At 40.5% G+C, this 23342-nt stretch overlaps 3 protein-coding genes across 3 annotated transcripts; 1 reads left to right on the forward strand and 2 right to left on the reverse strand.

Annotated features, from left to right (window-relative positions):
- Positions 1 to 76: 76 nt before the first annotated feature.
- arpc4 (actin related protein 2/3 complex, subunit 4) lies at positions 77 to 3301 on the reverse strand. The gene is made up of 6 exons (XM_028405099.1): positions 3212 to 3301; positions 1741 to 1859; positions 1534 to 1645; positions 1365 to 1460; positions 946 to 1116; positions 77 to 823 (listed from the first exon to the last, which is right to left on the reverse strand). Exons 1-6 carry the CDS (start codon positions 3212 to 3214, stop codon positions 818 to 820), a joined length of 507 nt encoding a protein of 168 aa, XP_028260900.1. The 5' UTR covers positions 3215 to 3301; the 3' UTR covers positions 77 to 817.
- Positions 3302 to 3739: 438 nt separating this feature from the next.
- On the reverse strand, positions 3740 to 10201 carry LOC114436087 (ras-related protein rab7-like). The gene is made up of 6 exons (XM_028406169.1): positions 9849 to 10201; positions 6863 to 6925; positions 6228 to 6354; positions 5750 to 5968; positions 5207 to 5335; positions 3740 to 5092 (listed from the first exon to the last, which is right to left on the reverse strand). The coding sequence occupies exons 2-6, from the start codon at positions 6913 to 6915 to the stop codon at positions 4997 to 4999; spliced, it is 624 nt and encodes a 207-aa protein (XP_028261970.1). The 5' UTR covers positions 6916 to 6925; positions 9849 to 10201; the 3' UTR covers positions 3740 to 4996.
- Positions 10202 to 12517: 2316 nt separating this feature from the next.
- LOC114435488 (fibroleukin) lies at positions 12518 to 14897 on the forward strand. The gene is made up of 5 exons (XM_028405182.1): positions 12518 to 12598; positions 13107 to 13302; positions 13780 to 13892; positions 13989 to 14275; positions 14555 to 14897. Exons 1-5 carry the CDS (start codon positions 12518 to 12520, stop codon positions 14895 to 14897), a joined length of 1020 nt encoding a protein of 339 aa, XP_028260983.1.
- Positions 14898 to 23342: the final 8445 nt, after the last annotated feature.

The following is a 23342-nucleotide window of genomic DNA, read 5'->3' on the forward strand; positions in this document are numbered from 1 at the left end:
GGCCCTTCCTATGCTTATTGTATTGACGCCAATAAAATTAAATTAAATTTCGGAATTAACAGAGGCAATGAAAAGCTTTGACAAATGCCTGTTTTTATTTGGAAAAATAAGGAAAGGTACTGTGAAAATTATATGTGCATGTTTAATGTGTTGTGTGTGAAACTACTGTGTATGACTGTAATGAAAATTATTCCGAATGCCTTGTCTGTCTTCAAAATATCAATAAACTTTAAACATTTGTGGGAATGGTGCAATATTTACAACAAATCGAAAAAGAAAAATCACTAAAATACAATTTGTTTTTATTCATTTTCACTGCCAGCAAGTGTATTTATTTTAATATGTGTCTTCTACAGTAGGGTCTTCTATGTATGCAGAAACAAAAACAAGTTGATTGCCTTCATGGTTTAAGGTTTGTTGTAACAAAACAGCAAAAAAACAAAAAAAAATGATGTGCATATATTTATATATAATTAAAAAACATTTAAATTATCTGAAAGAAAATCCATCTTACCCTGTGCTCATTAATATTGATAACAAATATCTTTTTAAGGACCTGCCCTGAACTCTAATGTAAAGGCAGATAATAATTGGTGCGAAAGTTCATTATGTACAAACAATATTTTTGAGCACAGGGCCTTTTTAAGGTTTAAGGGTTAAACCCTATTGACCTGTACATCCTTACTGTACATGTCATGTCGCTCAACAATCTCCTGGCTGATTTTATTTTGTCTCATCTCTGTCCTGTGATGTCAATGCTCCACACTGATGGCCAAGACTGCAAAAGGAATGTTTCCCTGGGTTTTCTCTTGCTCTCTCAGAACTGCAAAAGTAAAAACGATCATTCATTCATTTATCTATAATAAAAGCAATATTAGAAGTGACATGGTGTGACTATTGACTGCATTTTTCAATGTAAAGAGGTGTACTGACACAATAACTCACATTTTTGAGGAACTCCTCAGCGACTATACGTGCTCTGGCGTTAACAGACAGCTTCATCTCACTGATCTCCTTGTCAATTTCTTCCATAAAATGAATGACAAAATCCACTAGTTTATGCTTATACATCTGCTCAGTGTGGAAATTGGTGATGAGGAAACTGATGTCGTAGCCCTGTGGAATGAACATGGATGAAAAGGACAGTGTTACAGATCCCCTCAACAAATAAACTGAAGAGCATTTTTTTAATTTCTTCAGTATGTTTTTGCTACTTTAACTTCTGTATACTTTGAACAATAAAAAACATCCTGCTACCTAAATGTCAAAGAGTTCTATTCATATTATTCATTTTTTTTTTTAAATCACTCAGCTTTTCCAAAACTTTCAGACCATTTAATCAATAGAGAATCACGTTTACTTACCTCCACTGGCTTCCTTCTCAGGATGAAGAAGTTCTCTGCTCTCATCATCATGAAACGCATGAATTTGTGGCACAGAATCTTCTCAATCTCATCTGCCTGTAGGATTCAAAAACAACAGTGATTTTTTTTTTTTTTACACCAGTCCTATTGTTCCGGCACAGGCACTGACCTGCTTCACAGCGATGCTGACTCTGACCGAGTTGATGGAGCCCTCAATGAGAACCTTCTCCTTCTCGTTGCGGCTGATGATCACCGGCTGGAGAAGCAGCTCTTTACTACTCCTGGAAATGTGCAAAAACACACATGATTAATGCTCACAGGCCCTTAAGAGGGTGAATGACTTCAGTCACATTCAGAGTGGTGGTGCGGGGCTCACCTGACTTCCACCTCTGGCTTGTTGTGTCTCTCCACTACCTGTGAGGAGAAATTCTCCAGGCAGAGGGCGGCCTGCAGTGTGGCGCGCACGGCATTGAGATATGGGCGCAAGGTTGCTGTCTGAGGGAGGAAAATAAGAAGTCATTGCTAATGAAGAATGTATGCATCTGTATGGAGGAACAACTAAGTCTGACTGGCTTTAAGAGTTCCGATTTCACACACTGGTCTCTGGTTTCAGTTCACCTAAAAACCCTGCCTCGAGACTCATATACACATAGATGGATTAACCCATGATTCAGAAGGATTCTGGATGACTCTACATGTTGTTAGGACTGAGGCTTCCTGTTTAAAAGTATGGGGCAGGTTTTAGGAGCAACAGATGATTCAGCAATCTAAATGGCTGAGTTTGTCTTGTGCCAGATGTCGACAGATGGTTCATCCAATCAAAGTGAAAACACATTGTTTTCAAGGATGAGTTACCACGTGTTTATATGTAACAAACCATAAACTGTGACTGTCAACTGAAAATATTATTGAGAGGAACCTAACAACAAAAGACAGCAGGGAGAAGAAAACACTTCCTTTAGCAGGAAGAAATGATAGAATGAGTCAGTGTAATTAACTCAAACTGCTGCTGTTACTGGAAACACCTTGCTGTTCCCCTAGGGATATATGTCTAGTATATAAAGTACTTCTCTCTTTGAACAGCAGAAGAGCCAAACACAATCTGCAGAATGAAGATGAAGTTTGACTAATAAACCACAAGAGAAACACTATGTATGAGAAACAATCTCATACATATTTACTGCAGTAATGTTTAACCCATATTGATACTGTAACAATGTATTACCATGCAAAGTAATGCCATTACTTTATCTACCGACCCGTTTAATTATGTATAGTTCACTAAATGTTGGTATATAGACCCAGCAGCAGCTAACCACCACCACTAAGTACGCAGGTAAAACAACCAAAGGCAGAAACATCAAAACTCTGCACCACTGACACAGTATCTGACATACGTCACTCAAGTTATGCTTTAGCAATGAGGGAAATAGAGGCTGTATCACCAGCCCAGTGAGCTCACATCAAACCAGCTGGTACCAGCAGCTGCGTACTGCCAGATGCTACTTAACATTACCATCACAACAGTGAGCATAGTACAATACTACAAAGCATTACCACATTCACGATCAAAATGTAAGCGATGATAAAAACTCATTAAGTGTCCATACGGCTTAGAACTAAGCGGAACTGTGTCACTCGTTTAGCTAGGAAACTGACAGGCTAATGTTAGCCTGTTAGCTAACCGCCTATTTTTAAGTAGGACCAGTGGAAGACCAGAACCGCGCCAACCGTGTGTGGTAGTAGTTGTAGTTTATGAGCGTTAAAAACCTTCTACGGGCATCGTCTGATATATGTAATCATTAAACTGTGACGTTTAATCAGCACATATGTGTAATTGCTCTTACCATTTCTCAGTATCTCCAGAGGCGGCTAAAGGCGGAAGTAGGAACACTCACGAGCACTTGTTCCGTGAACACACCGGAAATCCACAGCAGACGCTGGTGTGTGCACAAGGACGAGAAATCACAAATTTACTAAATACAAGGAACTGTTAGCAATTTGTTTGTGATGCACAAATCTAAATTGTTTGTATTTCTGTAACATTACAATAAAAGACGGAAGCAGCATACTGATTCGTTTTCTTCTTCGTATGTAGACAAAATATGTTTACATATACTTTTTTAATTAATTATTTAACATTACTCTGATAGTATTGTATGTGGTGTGATGAAGTGATGATGAGATTAAATTTCATTAAGACAGCAGGAAACATGATAAGAACACCTTAATGTGATGGATAAGTGATATGAAGAGGAAGTTGTGCAATAATGATCTAGGAATAACATGATAAACCTTATCAAGGAGCACTAGTGGACACACTGAATAGAGTCTGATCAGCCAAACATAAAGTGAGACAGTTGTTAGACCACTGATATATTCAAGAGTTTTATTGACGTTCGAATTTTCTTTGACAACATCATTGGCATTGCAGTATTGTTTGTAAGGAGGAGTAATACCAGGGCAAATAGTTGGATATTTTCTTAAAATGGAAAGAGAGAACATCCATTTCATCTTTGCCATCTATACACCGTAATACACAATCCGTTAAAAATATTGAGTACTTAGCCAACCTGAGCTACAAGCAGATAGATAGAACAGCAATAACAATGACATGACAGAAGACGAGTGTACGCTGTGTTGGTGACGCATATTGTAATTCCATAGCACTGAAAGATGTCTGATGAGGGACAGAACACATACAGCAGTAATAGTAGCGGTACAAGTAATGGTACATAAAAGGCAAATATCAATATATCAAGGAATTAATTCACTGTGACTGCTTTTTCAGCTTTTACATATCTACCAAGTAACATTTCTTTTGCAGTGTGAGGCAGTTATAAACCCTTTCAACACATAAACTTGAAGGAAAAAAGCAATACAATCACCAGAGTGTTTTCTCAGGATGTTATTTGACAGGGAAAAAACAAGTAAGGAGGTTTAATTTGAAGCTTACCAAAAAGGCGTGGTAGCAGACGTTGCCCAAAATCAGTCATCCCTCTAGAACATTTAAAGGCAAAAAACATAAAAAGAAAGTGCAAAAAACAAGTATGTGTTTCAGATTGGCCTGAAAAATAACACCAGCCAATTAAAATATACATATATAGTTCAACTAGATTATTTTTGACAGATAGGCTAAAGAAAGCAAACAGAACAGAGAGATAATAAGATACTGGGATGCTGACATTAGCCAACATCATCTCACATTATAGAGCATCAGCCAGTCCAGCTAGAGTTCTTGATTGCACTCATTGAACATGGCTCCATCTTGCCCCCTCACTGTGAGAGTCAGGGGCCACAGTCAGACAGACAGGTGGGTAGGACAGATAGCATGTCAGGGACTATGAGGTCAGATGGGATGTCATTCTTCTCTCGTGTGATCTTTGGGCACTGGATTTGTCAGCGTATTTTCTGAGTGTACGCTAGTGCATTAAATTGCGTGCTAAGTGTGGGGGAGGGGGTATACATCCATGTGCAGCATACTGCATGAGGGATCGTGTCGATGGAATGAACAGTGGCGTGAAGGAGGAAGACCAGTAGGGAAGTCCTTTCCCTGGGAGCGTGGTGGAGGTGATGTAACCGGTGACAGGGTGTTTCAGAAAGCCAAGAGAGAAGATGGTCCAAGTTGTCCCTTAGCAGCTGCAGCTTTCTGCTGATGGTTTAGCTCTGTCATTCCTATCCAGCTTTATGGGCTCTGGGAATTCATTATACAACTCCACCTCTGTCTCCTGTGACAGAAAACAATCAGCAGTCAGTCGCTAAAGTACAACCTAAGCAACAAGATGTTCACATAACCAAACACACATCACTGTCCCATTTTATTTAAAGGCACAGTAACTTACCTGTTTGAGGGCATTACGTGCAATTGTCTGGAATGCCTGTTCTACATTTATGGCTTCTTTGGCACTGGTCTCAAAGTAGGGGATGCTGTTCTTACTCTGACACCAAGCCTGAGCCCTTTTGGTGGTCACCTGTGTGTACATGAAAGAGACAGATGAGCTTGAATGAAAATGAGTCTGATATGTTCATTTCCATTACAAATCACTTCAGTAATGTCATTTCAAGCCACAACAATACAGTGAGCAACAAACACTTGGGAAATTTGAGCTATGCACTCTTCTGGTCACTGAAATGACTCTGTTCAGATCAGGTGACACTGTTGTATTTTGACTAAGTTCTCTGCCATTCCTTGTACACAGTTGGAATGGGCGGTATTCACTAAACTTTTTCATCCCGACTATTCAGCCAAATTTATGTCATACGCACAGGACAGTCCTGTGCACTTGAGTAATTATTATCTTGGGTGCACAACATAATTTTTTTCTGCATTCAGCAGTCATTCAGCAAAGACACTGGGTGTTTGACATTCCCCGTTGAGAACCTACCTGTCTGTTTTCCAAGTCAATCTTGTTGCCTAGCACCACAAAGGGGAAGTTCTCTGGGTCTCGAGGACTGGCCTGGATCAGGAACTCATCTCTCCAGCTGTCAAGCGTCTTAAAGGTGTTGGGTGCAGTCACATCAAATACCAGCACACAGCAGTCTGCTCCACGGTAGAACGCAACTCCCAAAGACTGGAATCTTTCCTGGCCAGCCGTGTCCCAAATCTAGTTTAAGACAGTGCATAATGGTCACTGCCTTCACAAGTTTAAAATATTCTCCGTTTGTGTTATGCAGCTATTAATATATTAAAGTCCATAACTATGCTTGTGCATATCCAAAACACAGTCTATAATATTTAGAAGGACAAACATTTCTTCCTCCAACTGTAGCTGTAGGCTTTGTTTTGTTTTGAGACCAGATGTTGCAAACTACTGTCAAACCCCAATTCAAATGGATTTATTATTATATGCAATTGTTCCACACCTGCATTGTAACAAGCCGGTCGTCCACCATCACCTCCTTGGTCAGGAAGTCTGCCCCTATTGTAGCTTTGTACTGGTTACTAAACTTCTTGTTCACATACTGGTTCATGAGGGAGGTCTTTCCAACACTGAGGGCAAAGGACAACAAACTTAACACAGATAAGAGGATACATAATATACAAGGCACAACAGATGCATTGTTTAAAACCTGAACTATTGAACTTAAGCTATTAGTGGGAAAATGGTAACAAAAAATATAAAATATATTTTTCCAACCCATAAAAACTGCCTTTTAAATAGTCTTTGTATAACTGACTGTGGATTATTGTGATTATTGCCACAGCACAGAGACAAGCATGAAGACAGCAGAGGCAATTCAGTCTGTATTTACAAGCAGCAGAGTTTGTAACTCTGCCTGGAGACAGCTTATGGCACAATAAGAAGTCAACAAGGAAGTCAAACAATACTGCATAAACTGATTCAAAAACTAGATTCAATTCAAAACAAAAATAGTAACACACCACACAATTTAGGGTTTTTCCCCCACTGAATTTTATTTTCAGAACAGAACAGTTATTTCCTAACTGGCAATACTGGTTTTGACGAAAAAGAAAAATCTGCCACTGTGTGACTCACCCAGAATCTCCCAAGATGATGACTTTCAAGAGCACTTTCTTCCTGGATGTCATTTTTCCACAGCTGCAGAAACACAAAGAGAAAAAAAAGAGTTTAGCCACTACTGGCCTTCTAACCTCTTCATTGCCAGTCACAACATAATCACCAGATTGCAATGGTTCAGAAAATCAATACAAAGGTTAAATCTGTTCCTGTACAGACCGGCCTATTGGAAAACAGTATTCCACAAATTTGTGTGTGGAGTTTCATGCTGCCTGGACCAATCAGGTTTGAATGCCATTCATTCCAGTCATGTGCTCTCTAAGCTGTTGGGTAAGTCACAAGGAACACATCATTCTTTCTCTTTCTTTCTCACACACAACAGGAAGTTACCTCTAGAGAGTCGACTCCTCCTCTTCATCGTTAAAACTAAACAACACATCATTTTCTGCTGATATCACAAGCTGACATGTTCTGGTTAACCCAACAAAGAAGTGACACACAGAACCTGTTTCTGCATTTCAGCAAGAACAATCTTTCACTATTTGGTAATCTGTGTAATTCCTCAGCACTCAGATATACACAACTGCTCTGATTTTCTTGTCACTAACTGCAGTGATGAACTGATCTCTCAAAGGAAAACACATGTTGTGGGCCAAAGAAGTAGGACTACAGCAATACTGCCTTGAAATCTGATAAAATAAACTTCTACGTTCTTGTTTACCCTCCCTCTTTTGAAAATGTAGTGTAGAATATTAAGATATGCTCCATTCTTGAAGGGTTATCAGTAAAACTTATCTGTGCACAAATAGGCAAGAAAGACTAAAATAAACAGTGATTTCATCAGAGGCAGCCTTATCTATTTCACACCTTTGAGTCTGTGCCATGTAAACAGTTATCACACTGCTACTGACCAAAAAAACCTTTGGACAATCTATTGTAGATGGTAGTAATATTGTGTAGCCTGCTTGCCCGAAGCAGGAGCTGGTTTAGCCAGGAATACTCCAAACAGAAGCATAGAGTGTGTAGAACAAAGACAATACAATCATTACATACTGTACTAAAAGAAACGTGATGCTTTAAGTACCTTGAATTTAGGTGAATTAACTTAACTTTTTAGCAGTTATAAACAATAACCTGTTGGTCTATATATAGGTCAACACACAAAACACAATAGGCATTTTAAACACAACAATAAGACAGCTCCAACTGGTGCAACTGTGTTACAGAACATTAACAACTACTGTGATTCTATACAGAGCCATGAGTCCATAGAGCACCCCTAAAATTCTACAGCTAATCTTGAAAAACACAAATGCTTCAGTTACCAAAAGGAGCTAAAAAGTACACTTGCATGCTTTTTGAATGGAACAAACATGGCACTCCAAAGATGACAATACTGTGAAGCACAGAGTACCTGGCAGAAACTCAGACAGTGGCCACATGATTATAGAGAAAACAGAGGTGTTTTATCTCAAACAGCTGAACATTGGACCAAAATCTAAATGCCAATCACAGTCTCTCACTGAACAATTTCTTTCATCTTGGTGCATATGTTCTCTGTGTTATGTTTTTCATTAGTCAGTGTTGAACAAAGTTCCAGCAGTTACTAAAAAAATATATAATCAGCAGTTTAGGCAGTCATTTGTTGTGTTAAATCATAATAAACCTGAGTTCACCTACCTCAGTACTGATTATAAATGAAAAGCAAAATACATAAACTCTAAACCACATATGGATTTAGAAGGTAGAGTTCAGATGTTTCTCCATGCCCAAGTCATCTCCTTCATACCAAGTAGGTGGCTGTAATTTTTTCTGGTTAACAAGTTTGCATAAGACAGTCCCAATTATATCCATAAATTATAAATACACCAACAATTTTAAAATGCTAAAAACACATGCATGCACTACAGATCTAGGTAGTAGCAGAAGGGAGAAGGAGAAACACGAGCAATCAATACATGCATTATACACTCACAGGAGAAAACATTTTTAATAAGGTTCCTTTCTACATTTAGCAACAGACGTACCTAGATGATCAACCGAACAATAAATCAAAGCTCTGAACATACACCTTGCTATGTAATATGACACTGAGCTGTGTCAGTGAACTTTTCAGGCATGTAAACCATAAAAAGCCTACATGAACCAGTTACCGTACGTTATCAAAGAAGGAACAAAACGTATCAATTTGTGGGATGTGAGTTAATGAGAGCTGGTCTAAAATATGACTCAGGTATACATGGTCCAGTGTCCAATAACATGTGCAGGACTTCTTGTACTTATGAAAAACCTGACAACAACTAGTAGCAAGAACATGCCACAGTCTTCAAATTATTAAAATTCCAAATAGCAAATCACGGAAGACAGATGGCAGTGTCAGACATTTGCACATGAAAATCAACAGATTTCATTTCATCCTTTCAAGCTTGTAGGCTCAGGAATTCACATCAGATGATCAACATAAAGAGACAAAGGGAGCGACGTGTACCTGCGTGACCTGTGAGTCACAAACGAAACAAAAACTTTGGGAAAACACAGCAGGTCCAGTCTGCCTAGCAACACTACAACAGATATATATAACAAGTTTTTTTCCCCATGGCCGGTTGACAGATGTTGCGCATTACTAAAACCCACCTTAGCAGATAGTAATAAACACATTTTGACTTTTTTTTTGGAAAATGACTATTGCTGTGAGTACATGATACAAATTAAAAACTGTCTCCCTTCCATACTTTCACACACAAGTAGGGGCATTTATTTGTACAAAAAAGAAAAATATTAAGCTCGACAGATCGACCTCGACTCTCCGGTTCTCCTTTCATGTTGGAGTCGACCCAAAGGAGCCACAGGCCGGCCTTGTTTTTGCCAACCAGCTTCTCGGAAAAACATTGCACCACCACCATTAGCTGTTACAGCGTAAGGGTTATTAGAACACCAAGCGCACCGATGAGCGAGCAGACAGTATACACATGAACAGATTGTTATCGTCACACAACTTACTTACTTTACACTTGTAACACACCACGAAGGAGACTTCTTGACAGTACGAGACCCGGCTGCGAGCTAACTAGCTGTTATTGTTCAGGACAGCTAGCGTTTAGTGGCTAACTAGGCGTTACGTTTGCTAGCTAGCTAGCTCGCTGGAGTTGTTGGCGTTTATTTGGCAATGCCTCGTTTCAAATAATAAAAATGTGTCGCCCTTTTACGTAAACAACAACAGCAAGCGTGTCGTAAATTGACGAGGCAATTTAGCTACAACTGCTGTGTAAATTTGGCACTTTGCTTGAAGGCTCGCCTGCCTGTCAGCCTGCTAACTACCTACTAAGCTCAGCTTGTCTTCCCCTTTCACTTCCTTCTCCAAAACAACGCCTGCGTTCTACGTCAGACGCGCCCCGCCCCGCCCATTAGAACTGTCCATTTGCCTTGGCTTAATGTTAAATTATACATTATTTCTGCAATGGTTACTGCAAGTTCGTCAACCGTAAAAAAAAATAAATGTTGTGATCGTATAGGTTTATATACATGTTGTTATTTAGGTTCGGTTTTGTTTGGCTCTAGGAAATTTGGATAAACATTGAGCAGTGCACATTCACAAATTTAGTAAACACACAATAGACCAGTAACAATAGTAAGAATAGTTCAATACATATTGCACTGCATCTCATTTAAACCCTTCCAAAATTCCAACATCAAAAACTTGTTCCTGACCATCCTTTCTGTCACAGTATTTAGCCTCAAACTCAATCTGAAATAACCTTGACAACTTTATTTGGACAACAACAGGTTCTCAGAATCTGATGACCTTCATCAGCCCCATTGCGGCAGTATAGTAAGTAGCTATTTCACATGACTTGACTCAATAATTTCCCAAATGATCAGTTTGTCATTCACTCACTGTAATGATATTGCATAATTTTAAAGGGGTAAAATTTTAACCCACGATATAGCACAATTTTACAGAACACATAGTAGACAACACATAGCATCATACATTTGACTTCCAGGGCTGTGGTACAGTACCATACTAAGCTTTTGAGACACCTGCTGCACAATTGCTGCTCCGTTTGGTTATTGTGTTGTAGTTGAGAAGCTAAGCTCATAAACCACTAGAGGACAGTGTTAACTCATTTTGAAAAGATGAACCATATGGGCTGATGGTCCCACTGTACCACACTGCACTGACAACAACAACTTGTAAACAATCATCGAAATATGTATCTTCTGCAATTTCATGCTAAATCACACTGTGTCTTTGTAGTGGAAACATTGTGGGTTAGCAGTGGCAAATCATCTTCTGCACACGTCTAATAAAATCAGGTTACATGTGCACTGATCATTATCAGACGACATGCTGTAGACTTTCATTTGCATCTGTAACGACTGCTGCTCAACCTCTATCAGGTTTTAATAAAAACCCATCAAAGAATTTAAAGAATAACATTTTCATCAGTGTAATGGTACTTTTGGTGTCTTATGCTTAATATTTAGGGTTTTTTTTTCTTTTTTGGACATAATCTGATAAATGTTATTATTGTGGTGCACATTTAAAAGAAAAAAGCTGCTCAGCTTGTTGTTCACGAGTAAGTGTCTACATATGTATGTTTGTTCTCCTCGTTACGGGGAGTGTGCCTCTGCAGAACCCTGATGACTGGGAAGACTCTGGTGTTTATACAGGAATTCCTGCCCTCACACACCTATTGACTGTCCAGTCTTTATGGCCTCTTTGGAACTCAGTTTGTAAACACAAACAGTGCAACACAAAAGCACACAAGTGAAAAAGTTGTTCACACAAGGAAAGGAGCTGCATACTTTGGGCATCTGCAGGATTTTCACCTCTGCAAAGCTTGTTACATGTGCACCTTGATGACAAAGGTTGAGAGGTGGTGAATGACACGTAATAACTGAATAATGTTTGAGCTTTGACATATCAAAGCTAAAGGATTTGTGAAAGATGCCCATAAAATGTGCCTAATGTTACACTGCATATGTGTATGTGACATAGTGGGACTTTCTACTCATGCTCTCAGTGCATAAGTGTGTGTAAACATGCATGTGTGTGGCTGTGTGGGAATGTAGGAGGGAGAATGAGATGAGTAAGGAGATGGACAGATTGTGTGTGTGTGTCTGTGTGTTGGGGGGTGGGTGCATTGGTCCGTGTCAGACAGCAAAGAGTGCCGCATTTATCTAGGAATCTGAGCCAAAGCAACCTCACTAACGGAGAGTAAGCAGGAGAAAGAGGACGTCAAACATGATGAGCTGAAGACGAACAAAAAGAAGGAGATGAAACAAGATGAAGAGGGACAACGGCACACAGATTTAAACAAAAGGACGCCAGTCAGGAAACAGTCTGCACCTGAGGAGGCATTTCCACAGATATAAAGAAAAGTGAAGCTAAAGTTTGCAGCGAATCATCAACAAGGCTGGACAAAGAGTTTATAAGATTAGAAAATGATGCCCGCATCTGCGCATTTTCCCATGATTCCTTTCAATTATGTCAGCATACTTTCTTTGCTGTGTCTTTATGTGGGAGTGCTGCTGTCCTCAGATGCATCTGCAGCCTGCACACATCCTCCCTGCAGGGACAGTCTGGTGGCTGCACCCAGCTCGCCAGGCACTGGAGCAGGAGTGGATACCAGGGCCTGTGAGGGTCAGACTGGGACGACTCTCTGCAGGATGGGGGTTTCACTTCCAGTCGTCTCAGATGGTCCTCGGAGGGTGGAGAACAGACATGAGTTCCCACAGGCTCAGTTAAAGGTATGTGTCGTTACCCTTAAAATATCTTAAACTACATTTTAAGAATAGACATTTTAGTCTTCAACAAATCTTAACATCTTAACAGTGATGGACAAGCTGAACTAGACATGAACTTCTGTCAGCAAGCGTAAGTGCATACTATCAGGCACATGCCAGCAGGTCCTTTCTCATGGGACACTAAACTTGGCACCACCTAACAGCCTTCCAGCAATAACAGTGAGCAATCAAAGAAGGGATATAATTAGATCTGCTTTAAAAATGTCCTCATCATATGGTGGTGCTGAGCTCATGCAGCAACAGGTGTGTGAGGGACATGATTACAAAGGCTGAGGTAAGTGTAACAGAGGCTGGGTGTGACACAGAACTGAGCTGGGTTTTTTCTATAAGAGGATCCAAGTTTGGGCTTCATTTTTTTTACTTGAAAACACAATGCAACCACCATGTTGACTGTGTTTGTGATAGGTCAAAAGTGACTTATTAAGACCTGTACCTATGGGTGTCTGTGCAGTCTGGAGGTGTCAAAGAGCGTCTGGTTCAGCTGCAGCACTGCATGCGCTCTCTCCAGGAAAAAGGGGGGCCCTGGAGTCATAGGGACCAGGAGAGCAGCTCTCTAGGGGCCATCCTGGCTTTAATGGCAGCTGTGCTGACAGAGTGTGACCTCCACTGTCACAGCCAGACTCTTGGGGCAATGGCCAAACGACTGGGTAAGTAGCACACATTTATATGCTCCACCTATGCAACACACATACACACACACACAGAAATGCCAGTGCAGTCACTCCCCCACACATAGTAAACAGAACCCCAATGAGGCCTGCTAAGTGTCGGTCATAGGTGAGTGCATAGGAATTTAACTGCACTGAGAGGCATGGAAAAAACCATGTATGTGCACACACAGACACTGTACAGCTTACAGTGAAGAGTGTAATGGCACTATCGTACAACAGTTGTGCGAGGTACATGCAGACAGAGGTGTTATTTTAAGCTGTGACAACAGTGTCTCACCGATCACCTCTTTCTCTGGGTTGAAAGAGAGTGCAGCAGTGGGAAGAGAGGGGGAGAAAGACCTGCTGCTGTTCCTTAAAAGCATCACACAGGATCCTCCCACAGGTAAAGGTAGTCATATGTAAATAGTTCTTGATCAACACGATGAATAAAAATGTTCTTTGTGTGGCTCTCAGTCGCCCCTTTGGAACGGTTACATCCTCGCGACTGTGCAGAGATTTACAGGCTTGGGATCAAAGAGAATGGGATCTACACCATCCAGCCCGACTTGCACGGGCCAGCACTGGAGGTATTTTGGTTCACCACAGTCATAAAAGACACATACACACCCAGATCCTCTTCTTTAGGAGAACTGCATGCTATCTGTGGAAAATCTAGATCTCAGATCAGAGTCTTTGTTTTGGCTCAGGCTAAATGTGACATGGAGACGGCGGGTGGTGGGTGGACAGTGATCCAGGTTCGGCAGGATGGCTCAGTGGACTTCAACAGGACATGGCAGGAGTACAAGGAGGGCTTTGGCAGTCTGCAGGGAGAACACTGGCTGGGTAATGCAGCACTGCATGCCCTCACCTCCACTGGCCAACACCAACTACGCATAGAGCTGGAGGACTGGCACCAACAGAGGCGCCAGGCTACCTACAACAACTTCAAAGTGGCTTCAGAGGCACAGAGGTGAACTGCACTGCAGACACACATGAGATGTTCAGAGTTACCTGAGTGGCTGGAGGAAAAGCCCACTCACTTTAACTTATCAACCTTTGATGAAGTATTAAAGATGGTGTTGGGGTTGCTTTTTAAGAAAGAAAAATCAGTCAGAACAACCTAAACACTGCCCTGTCATTATGTGTGATTTTTATTTATGTAAAAGAAGACTATAAAATATAATTTAGCAATTCCTACATAGTCCATAGATTTGAACACACCACTCATAAATGTGTTTCTGTCCTCCAGGTATCGTCTGACTGCCCGTGAGTACTCTGGGGATGCAGGAAATGCACTGAGTTACAGTAAACGTTACAACCACGATGGAAGATCTTTTAGCACTGCTGACCGAGACCATGACCGTTATACATCTGGAAACTGTGGTGAATATTATGGTGCAGGCTGGTGGTTTGATGCTTGCTTGGCAGCTAACCTGAATGGACGATACTACCGCGGGCGCTATAGTGGGGTGACCAACGGTATCTACTGGGGGACATGGTACATCCTGACAGATGGACGAACTGGAGAGCGCTACTCCTTCATGGGGGTGGAGATGAAGACAAGGTCCAGGAGCTTTGTGGGAACACACTAAAGATAATAATTTGCTGTATAGTTGTCAATTATAATGATCATACCAAAAACAGGTAGAGTACCTGTTTTACATTGTTTTTGATTGATTAGATGTTTTCACTGTTTCACTTTTTTTAGTGCAACTTTCATTTTGTCTGTGATGTGCTGATGGCAGCTAACAGAGCCTTTAAACACTCACTAGGAGGCTGTCTACAGAAATCATTCAGCTACTTTAAATAAAGCAAAGAAATAGACACTTAAAAATTCTGCTTAAATGTTGTTGTTCTAATAAATTCACAGAATCTTTATTGTACAAAAACATGCTATACTAACACACATGAAACTAAACACACTCACATGACATTTTTCTTTTTAGACTTATTGAAACAATGAATGTTTCATGTCTGACACCCTCCTGTGGTTCTATAAATGATTCATGGGTTGTCCTAGGCAGGTCTCACTATGCACAGTATGACAACATATAAACTAATTGTGCATAAAAGTCATTCATCAAGAAGGTAAGCCTGATCGTTTGCCTGAGGTCTTTGCAAAGTTGCCCTAAAATTTAGACTTCATCAGGTTGCTATTTAAGTGACAGAGAGAAAATTTAAAAAAAAAAACTTTTCTGTGCGACCACAGGCTGCTGTGTTCTGCCTCCAACTGTATTAACATAGAGCCAAACCCAAAGTTCACAGTTAGACACTAAACAGAGAGTAGACCCGTTTTGAAGAGGCCTTTTCTCACCTCACCTTACCACTATTTTCCCTGGTCCAGGCCTGACGGGGAACTGCTGAGCTTTATTCTGTCGTCATACTCCAAAACCATCCACCACCCACTATTATCAAATCAAACGCGCACACACAACCTCGGTCTCACCTGCTTTTCAGGGTTGGCGTCAGGCAGGCGGCCCCCTCCCTGGCTGTGCTTCACAAAGCCTTTTCTGGGAGTTCAGAGTTGGCAGTGTGATTGGTGGCACAGGCAGTGAGTGTGTCTCTCACAGTGTTTGTAAAATGCAGCAACTATTTTAGCAGCGTTCACGTTGAGCTGTCTCTCCGACGAACAGCATGGCTAATATTAACATGTGAAGAGGCCGTGGCCCTGACGGCTCTGATCTAAACAAACAGACACACTGCTGGCAGACTACTGACTGCCGGGACTTGTCTGTGTTACACACACACACACTGACACACACACACACAGTTCAGTCAATGAGGTGGTGCTTGGCTTCAGAATAACAAATGGCTTCTATGGCACACATCTTAGCAACTCAGTTATCGTTATGCAGCCACACACTTCTTTTCCCCTTTTCCTCTGATGTATACATGTCTTTGCACACACACACACAGCAGAAGACAACCATAAGCAATCAAGTTCAATTACCCGCAAATGCCATTATACATATCACCATGTGTCCTTGTGTGTATACTGCCAGGTGGCAACTTCCAGGCCTGAAAATTAAGCTAATGCAGCTTAAAGTTCAATTCTGCAGCTTGCTGGCTCCACATCACATTAAAATGTGGTAAGAATGCAGTTAAATCACTCCATAAGACAATCACCTCTTATCCTGTCACCCTCATCCACCAACAGACCTGACTGAAGACTAGCGATGTAGAGTTCCACCCCTACTTGTGTGACAACTGTGTGTTCCTCAGGGAGTAAGGAGGTTTCCCACCTGTGTTCTGATCGCCACCTGTCCTAAGTGCCCTGAGTACAGTGTTACTACAAATATTTATGCTGCTACAAAAGTTATAGCCTGGCTTATAAGCCATAACAAAGAATGAAGCAGGCATAAGGACTGACCAGACGAAAATGGTCACTGTACAAATTGATTTTAAAGGAACACGCGGGAAAAATATAAATATAAAATTATGTTCTTCACCACAGAGCAGTTTAAAAGCTCTTCCTCCTTTAACAACATCTCCCCTGCATGCATGTGACTGACATCAACTTACAACTTGAAAGGTTTACTCACACAAGGGAGCATTTTTACCAACCAATAAAGTAAATCAATTGTGCCACAACTGTTGAAATGTTTCGATAGAGCCTCCAAATGTAAATGCAGCATGCGGCAAATATTTAGCCCAGGTGGAGTAGATGGGCAGGTATGTGGTCCTCATCTTCTCAGTCAGATTCCCCCCTCAATCCTCCCCCAGGACCGCTCTCTCCATATTTGAATGTATGGTATATCACAGCACTAGTTTGTAAAATCCTAAGCCTTGTGTTCTGCCCCCTGGTGGCTCTTGACTATAATGCAGCAGCTGAGTAATGTAATCTGCACAGCAGCAATTCATGTATCAGAAAATCTCCTGTTAGTCTATAGTGAGGTTTTGTTGTTGAGCTTTTAGAAGTACATTTTGAAATGTTCTGGACAATGATGACTATCTTAATTGCAGCCCGATACTGTATAAAGGCTAACAAGAAATCATCATCAGCTCCATCTTGATATTTTCTCATCAGACCTTGTGTCCTCTCTATTTTCCTCTGCTCTGCATCCATCAGTCTTACTGACAAGGGAGGAACAGAGGCCTGAGGTTGTGTCACCACAGTATCCTGGCACAGTGTCTGGGGTGGTGTGATAGTGGTGCTGCTGCAGGGTGTAAGGGGATACCAAAAGGCTCTGCTGCCCCAGGGCCGGAAGCCCAGACTGGGCAGCGGTTAGCCAGCACCTCCCTTCGAGAAACACTGAACTCCTCGAAAGGAATTCCCCCTGTGATGTTTGTCACATCAAAAAACGCATCTTCATTGCACTGTGTTGACCTTTATGTAACCTTGATGCTTTCAGTGGCAGATGATAGGTGTCAATTGATGCAGCTATCGACACACAAACTGAGACATAGGGGGAGACCGGTTGTTGTCACACTTTTTACACTCTGTTATATATTTTAAAATTATTTCATCAGATTGTTAAAAAAAATACTTACCAAATCAAAGAACAAAGTCATATACTCAAGTAGTGTGACAAGTTGCCCCAAATTGGCTGAGACAATTTGCCCCAAACAGCCATGTTTGCTGATATTAGCCATATTTTAAAGTTAGCTTGAAGCAGCACTGTAACTCAAGTCTAGCCAAACACTTTATTCTCTCTTCTAGGAGGTTCAAATGTTAAATGATTGATATTTGTGTATTTAAGCAGACAATTACAAAAAATATTTATTTGGCATTTTTTACTTTCACATGTGAAAAATGGGAAATTTGTCCTCACCTCAGTTGACAGTGTGCTTTGGCTTTCCCTGAAGGGATGTGACATCACTATGTTTAAGCACAAAACTACTATTCCACTTTTGAGTAGACCCCCTTTGTGGTCAAGTTATTGCAAGTGTGACAAAAAGCCCCGGTCTTCCCTACACGAGGCTAAAATTAATATCTACTGAAATGAAAAATGTAGTTTTTAGTACGTATTTATCCAGGTTTTTTTTAATCCAAAATAAAATATTAACTTTATTCTGAGTTTTAGAACTTATAAATGTGATCTTTGCAAAAAAAAACAAGGATTCGTGAGATGATAGCTTTTGTGCAGTTTTTTCTGCTGCTCTTATTCCATACAGTAAATTAATTTGCAAACATTAAACAGCAGGTGGCAATGTTTTCTCATGTGTTGTCTCATGTTGCTCAGAGGAAATCTTAAGAAAAAACCTTCTGAGACTTTCACATGAGAACAAAAGAGGCATGAACACTGTGTATAGAAATGAAAGAACAATAAATATATTATGTTTTGTGAGAAAATAAACTATCAAAGACAATAACACAGCTCAGCTGTTTGTGTGAGGGCTGCTGAGAAAGACAGTAACTGATGTCATATGTTTAAGTTATATTAAATCATATATGAGCTTTTCATATTATATGTGCTTTTCTTTGGTTGGGTTTGATGTTTAAATAAGATGAGTGATCTAACACAAATGAGTCTAGAATATGTGCTTAGAATATGAAACAATATAAAAAATGATTAATATTGAGCTTCAGGGCCAGATAAATGAAGGCTGCAGTGCATCTTTAGAGGCACCATAACTGAAGTCAATGAAAAAAAAGTCCACTGTGAGAACAGTTTAATATGTTTAAATATGTGTTTATAATAATATATTGCAATTTTAAAGTGGGATAATTACATTAGTGTCTGCAGCAGTTTGGTTTGTGGCGGAAGATAATTCAGTGATGTGACAGCATGAAGGAGGTGGGAGGAGATGTACACCGTAGTGGCCTCCAGTGGAAGGAACTTTTCATTCTTTAATCTGCTCTGATGGTGATAAGGGTATGCATGGATGTGCTGTCACGGGTGAGGATGGGAGGGGATGGGGAGGAAGCAGGAGCGGGTGAGGTTTGAAAGGTGTGTGAGCACAACAGGCCGTTAGAGGCTCCCCTTCCCTGACCACAGGACCTCTAAAAGACAGAGACATGTGCCTGTTTTAATACTGGTCCTACAGAAAACCAGAGCAAGGCAGCGTTCCGTTTGAAACCGGAATTCACCAGAACAAGTGTATCCTGATGTGGTGAGGAGTGGAGGGGTGAGGAGGGTGAGAGGAGGGAAGGAGGACACAGAGGGCGCCATGTGGCGGGCCTCACTCCATCTCTTGTCTATATCTGCACATGAAAGCAGAGATGGAGGGGTTTTGCAGGCAGAGGGAGGAGCATGGAGGACTGTGCTGCATTTGTAAGACTAAATATCATTTTCATAGATATTAATAAAAACTTGAATAATGCTCAGTTAATGCAGTGCAAAAATAACTGAAAGGCCCTGACCTATGACCTACTTTCTTATTTCCTGTTTTAACATACAGACTAAAAATCCTGTAAATATACCGTAGATTAAATATTTATATTATTTACATTTTCTGAAAAATGCATTGATAGTTTTGATGAAAAACAACAATGTTTGATCAATCTTCATCTCCTTAATACTTCCTTAAACCTCTATGGACACAGGTATTCTCTAAAGCAACTAAAATCAAAGTTCTCTTTTTGTAAACAGACAATTCAAATCATTCAAATCATCCTCCTCCCTGTCTTATTGAGAAAAGTGAGAGAGCAGAAGATGAATCATGGAAATACGAAGGTACTTTTGGTTTGTCACATTTTAGAGCACAAATAAACACATCAGCAGAAAAGTTGCTGGATTTTGTGTGTATTCAGCCAAATGTCACACTTCACCCGGTTTGCTGCGGCCTTTCTGGTCCCCCTGTGACTCAGACCTCCAGGACTGAAGGCAGTGCAGAAGAGCTGAAAACTGCGGTTCCTCCAATGACTGTTTAAGACCGACTCTAAATATAGGCCTGTCCTCACAGACATGTATGCTTAGTGTCCAACTTTACAGATGACAGCTATGAATCATTATTAATATTAGGAAGTGACAGGTGGATAAGATCTCTTTAGATAAACAGATTTGTTAAGATGTGATGGCTCCACAACATGCTTCAAAACAGCTTGTCCATTCCATGTTTGGTGCAGTTTTCCTTCATATTTTGTCAAGTATACACACACACATACAAAGCAGAGACGAAGATAGTGATGTAATCGTTCTCATGGTGCTTCTTTAAAGCCCTGCATGTTTGTATGTGACTGAGGAAAACAGAGGGCAGGGTCTGATATATACTGTAATACTTTGAGAGGACTGCTTTAGGTGTGACTGAGGCAAAGGTTATTTTTCCCAATGTATATCTTCTCACAACCACAGCATATGTGCCACATGCTGGCATGATTTCTGCTGCTCTTTTCTTACGTACCAGAGGTTTAAGAGAGAATTCACACAGGAGACCTTGAAGGCCACAATGTGCAGCTTCCTGACTGACAGGAGTTGAATCCATTGGGGTCTGAATATCATGAGCTTCAAAGCAGTTTACCTCCAGCAGTTCTTCTCAGAGCTTCTAGAGCATCATAATCCACCTAACTGTCACTCTGCAATGATGGTAAGAGGGAAGAAATAGCAAGAGAAAAGGTGCATAGATCCACAATGCTCATCAGGCAGACTGTTTCTCAAATCAAAGGATTATCTAGTCTGATAATACCAACAAGGTCAGAGGCAGCTCATCATAATCCACATTAAATGCAAATACACACATTGTGTCAAATTGTGTGTGCGTGTGTGTGTGTGTGTGTGTGTATGTGTGTGTGTAAAACGTTAAGTACAGTATGAAGGATGTGGTAAAGCAACCTGATGGTCAGCTGTGTTTCTCTTCTCTGTGTGTCGCTTTCTCTCTTGCACCTGCAGAGAATTGTGGTAGAGTGAAAACACACACACACACACACACACACACACACACACACACACTGATGATCAGACACAGACTGAGCAGAGAGATACACACTGAAACATGAGATGAATCTTCAGATCATAAACACACACACACCGTTGTGCGTGTGAACACTGAAACACTGACGAGATAATTTTATGAACTTCTATCTTAACATCTATTTGAAGGATCGGTGACTTTTGTGTCACCAGCAGGTGGCAGTTTTTGTTTCAGTAATCCATCTCTGACAAGACTTTTTACACTGAATTTATTTATCATGTTATTGTGTGACATTACTCATTATTACACATTATTTCTTGAATAAATTTCAGCCTAATTAAGCTTTTGAGGTTAAAGCACACATATAGCCACATTTCTAGTGGTTGTGTACAGGTCGGTCTTTCTTTCTGATCTGTAATTGTGTGTAAGGGCACGATGATATAAAACTGATGAACAGGTTGAGTGGGGAGCTAAAAAGCTGTTTTGAATTCTACAACTCCCCGGACAGCTCAGCTGAAACAGAGACTGATTGACAGGTGGTTAGTGACAAGGTGTTGTAAACTTTCACTTCCTGCTTCTCTCTGAGCAGGAAGTGAGGCAGTGAACCTCTGACCTGTAGGCTTTTAGCAAAGATCCATCTGAAGACTACACACAGCTAAACTGAGTTCAGACATTTGAAAGTAATGTGAGAGAGGTGTGTAAACTGACAGCCTAAAGGTAGAGTCCAGAATCACATCCCAGAAACCAGTCTGTGCTAAAAGGTGAAGCTTCACTGAAGCCAAAGCTGCTTTTCTTTTCACAGATTTTGAAAGTTTCAGATGATAAACAACCGGGCTGCGTTTTTTGGTGTTTGGATAGCCGTCAATAACTGAAGTTGAGTTTAATTGATTATGACAGCTAATATGATTCAGCATCAATACATATATGTGCAGTGTTTTAAGGTTCAATCAGAGAGAAATTAGTTCATTTTCTGTCATGAAAGACCCAAGTAGAATAGTAAGAAGACTGGACTAGGATTAGCAGAGCAGCTGCTCTCCTCTAGGTGGCACTGTCTGCCCATTCCAACCAACCAGCAGCACACGGATCACTGTAGTGCCTCACAGTGAGAGTGAAATGACACAGAATATACTGCAAAAAAGTTTCAGTGATCGGATCAGTGGAAACAAAACCCCATGAAATAAGGAAACATAAATACAAATAAATTGTTTTAATAATCTTTTTAGACTGAAAAAAAAACTTTGATGGAGTATTTTTGGGGTTTAATCTAAAGAAAATGCAGCAATGCCCATGTGATCCACTTCACTAATTATTCCACCAATCTCAAGTGCATTATGCAGCCTTCCTGGTGCATGTTGAAGTCTCACATCTTTGCCCAGTTTTGCACACACATGCCATTGATGAGGAATTCTTCCATTTATTCTTCCTTTTTGTGTCCTGTCTTCGGAGAAAAAAAATGTCTGGGTCATGGTGATGAAGTCAGTTGAAAAAAAACACGATTTTAGATGTCATCAGAGAAGAAAATCACTGAATACGTCCTCCTAATAATATATCCGAATAATATGAGAGGAACCTTCAGGAGGAGGTTTGTTTGTGGGAGGTTTGCATCTATCAAAACATGTCAGTAAAGGTCAACACGCTGGTTTAACTACAATATGGGAAAAAAATGGGAAATGCTCTGTCATTGTAAAGGGAATGTGCAGAAGGAGGAGGAACACTCCTGGCTGGCGTGACTTTCTCTTTGACCTTTCTGGGGAAGGAGAACTAATCCTTGAATATAATAGACTGTAAGATATGGAAAATGACTGTGCCCTTATCTCTGTTACCCTGGAGACCATCAGCAGCACCCAGGGCTGCTGCAGCTGCCAAGTTATTAAGCATCCAGTTTGTATATATTGGGGAAAAAATACCTTTTTTTTGCTGTCATAACCGGTCAGTCCCTGTGCACACACTCAAGCACAATGATTTAATAAGTAGGTTCCTCTTTATTCTTTGTGCCTGAGAGGACAGGACGTGACAGAGCAGCCTTTGTGACGTAAACAAATCTTTTTATCAGCAATAATAGTGTTTAAGGGAGCAGTATGGTGGGATTATTTTTATTTTCTTTAATTAAATTCAAGATTTTATTTAAATCTCTAAATAAGATTACGGACAGTGTAAATCAAGTTTAATGTTTTCATTAATTAAGGGACCATCATTATTCAGGACCAAAGTGCTGTGGGGTTTAGAAGCAGATAAGGATGAATAAA

Source organism: Parambassis ranga, chromosome 5 (genome assembly GCF_900634625.1).
Source record: "Parambassis ranga chromosome 5, fParRan2.1, whole genome shotgun sequence".
NCBI lineage: Eukaryota > Metazoa > Chordata > Actinopteri > Ambassidae > Parambassis > Parambassis ranga.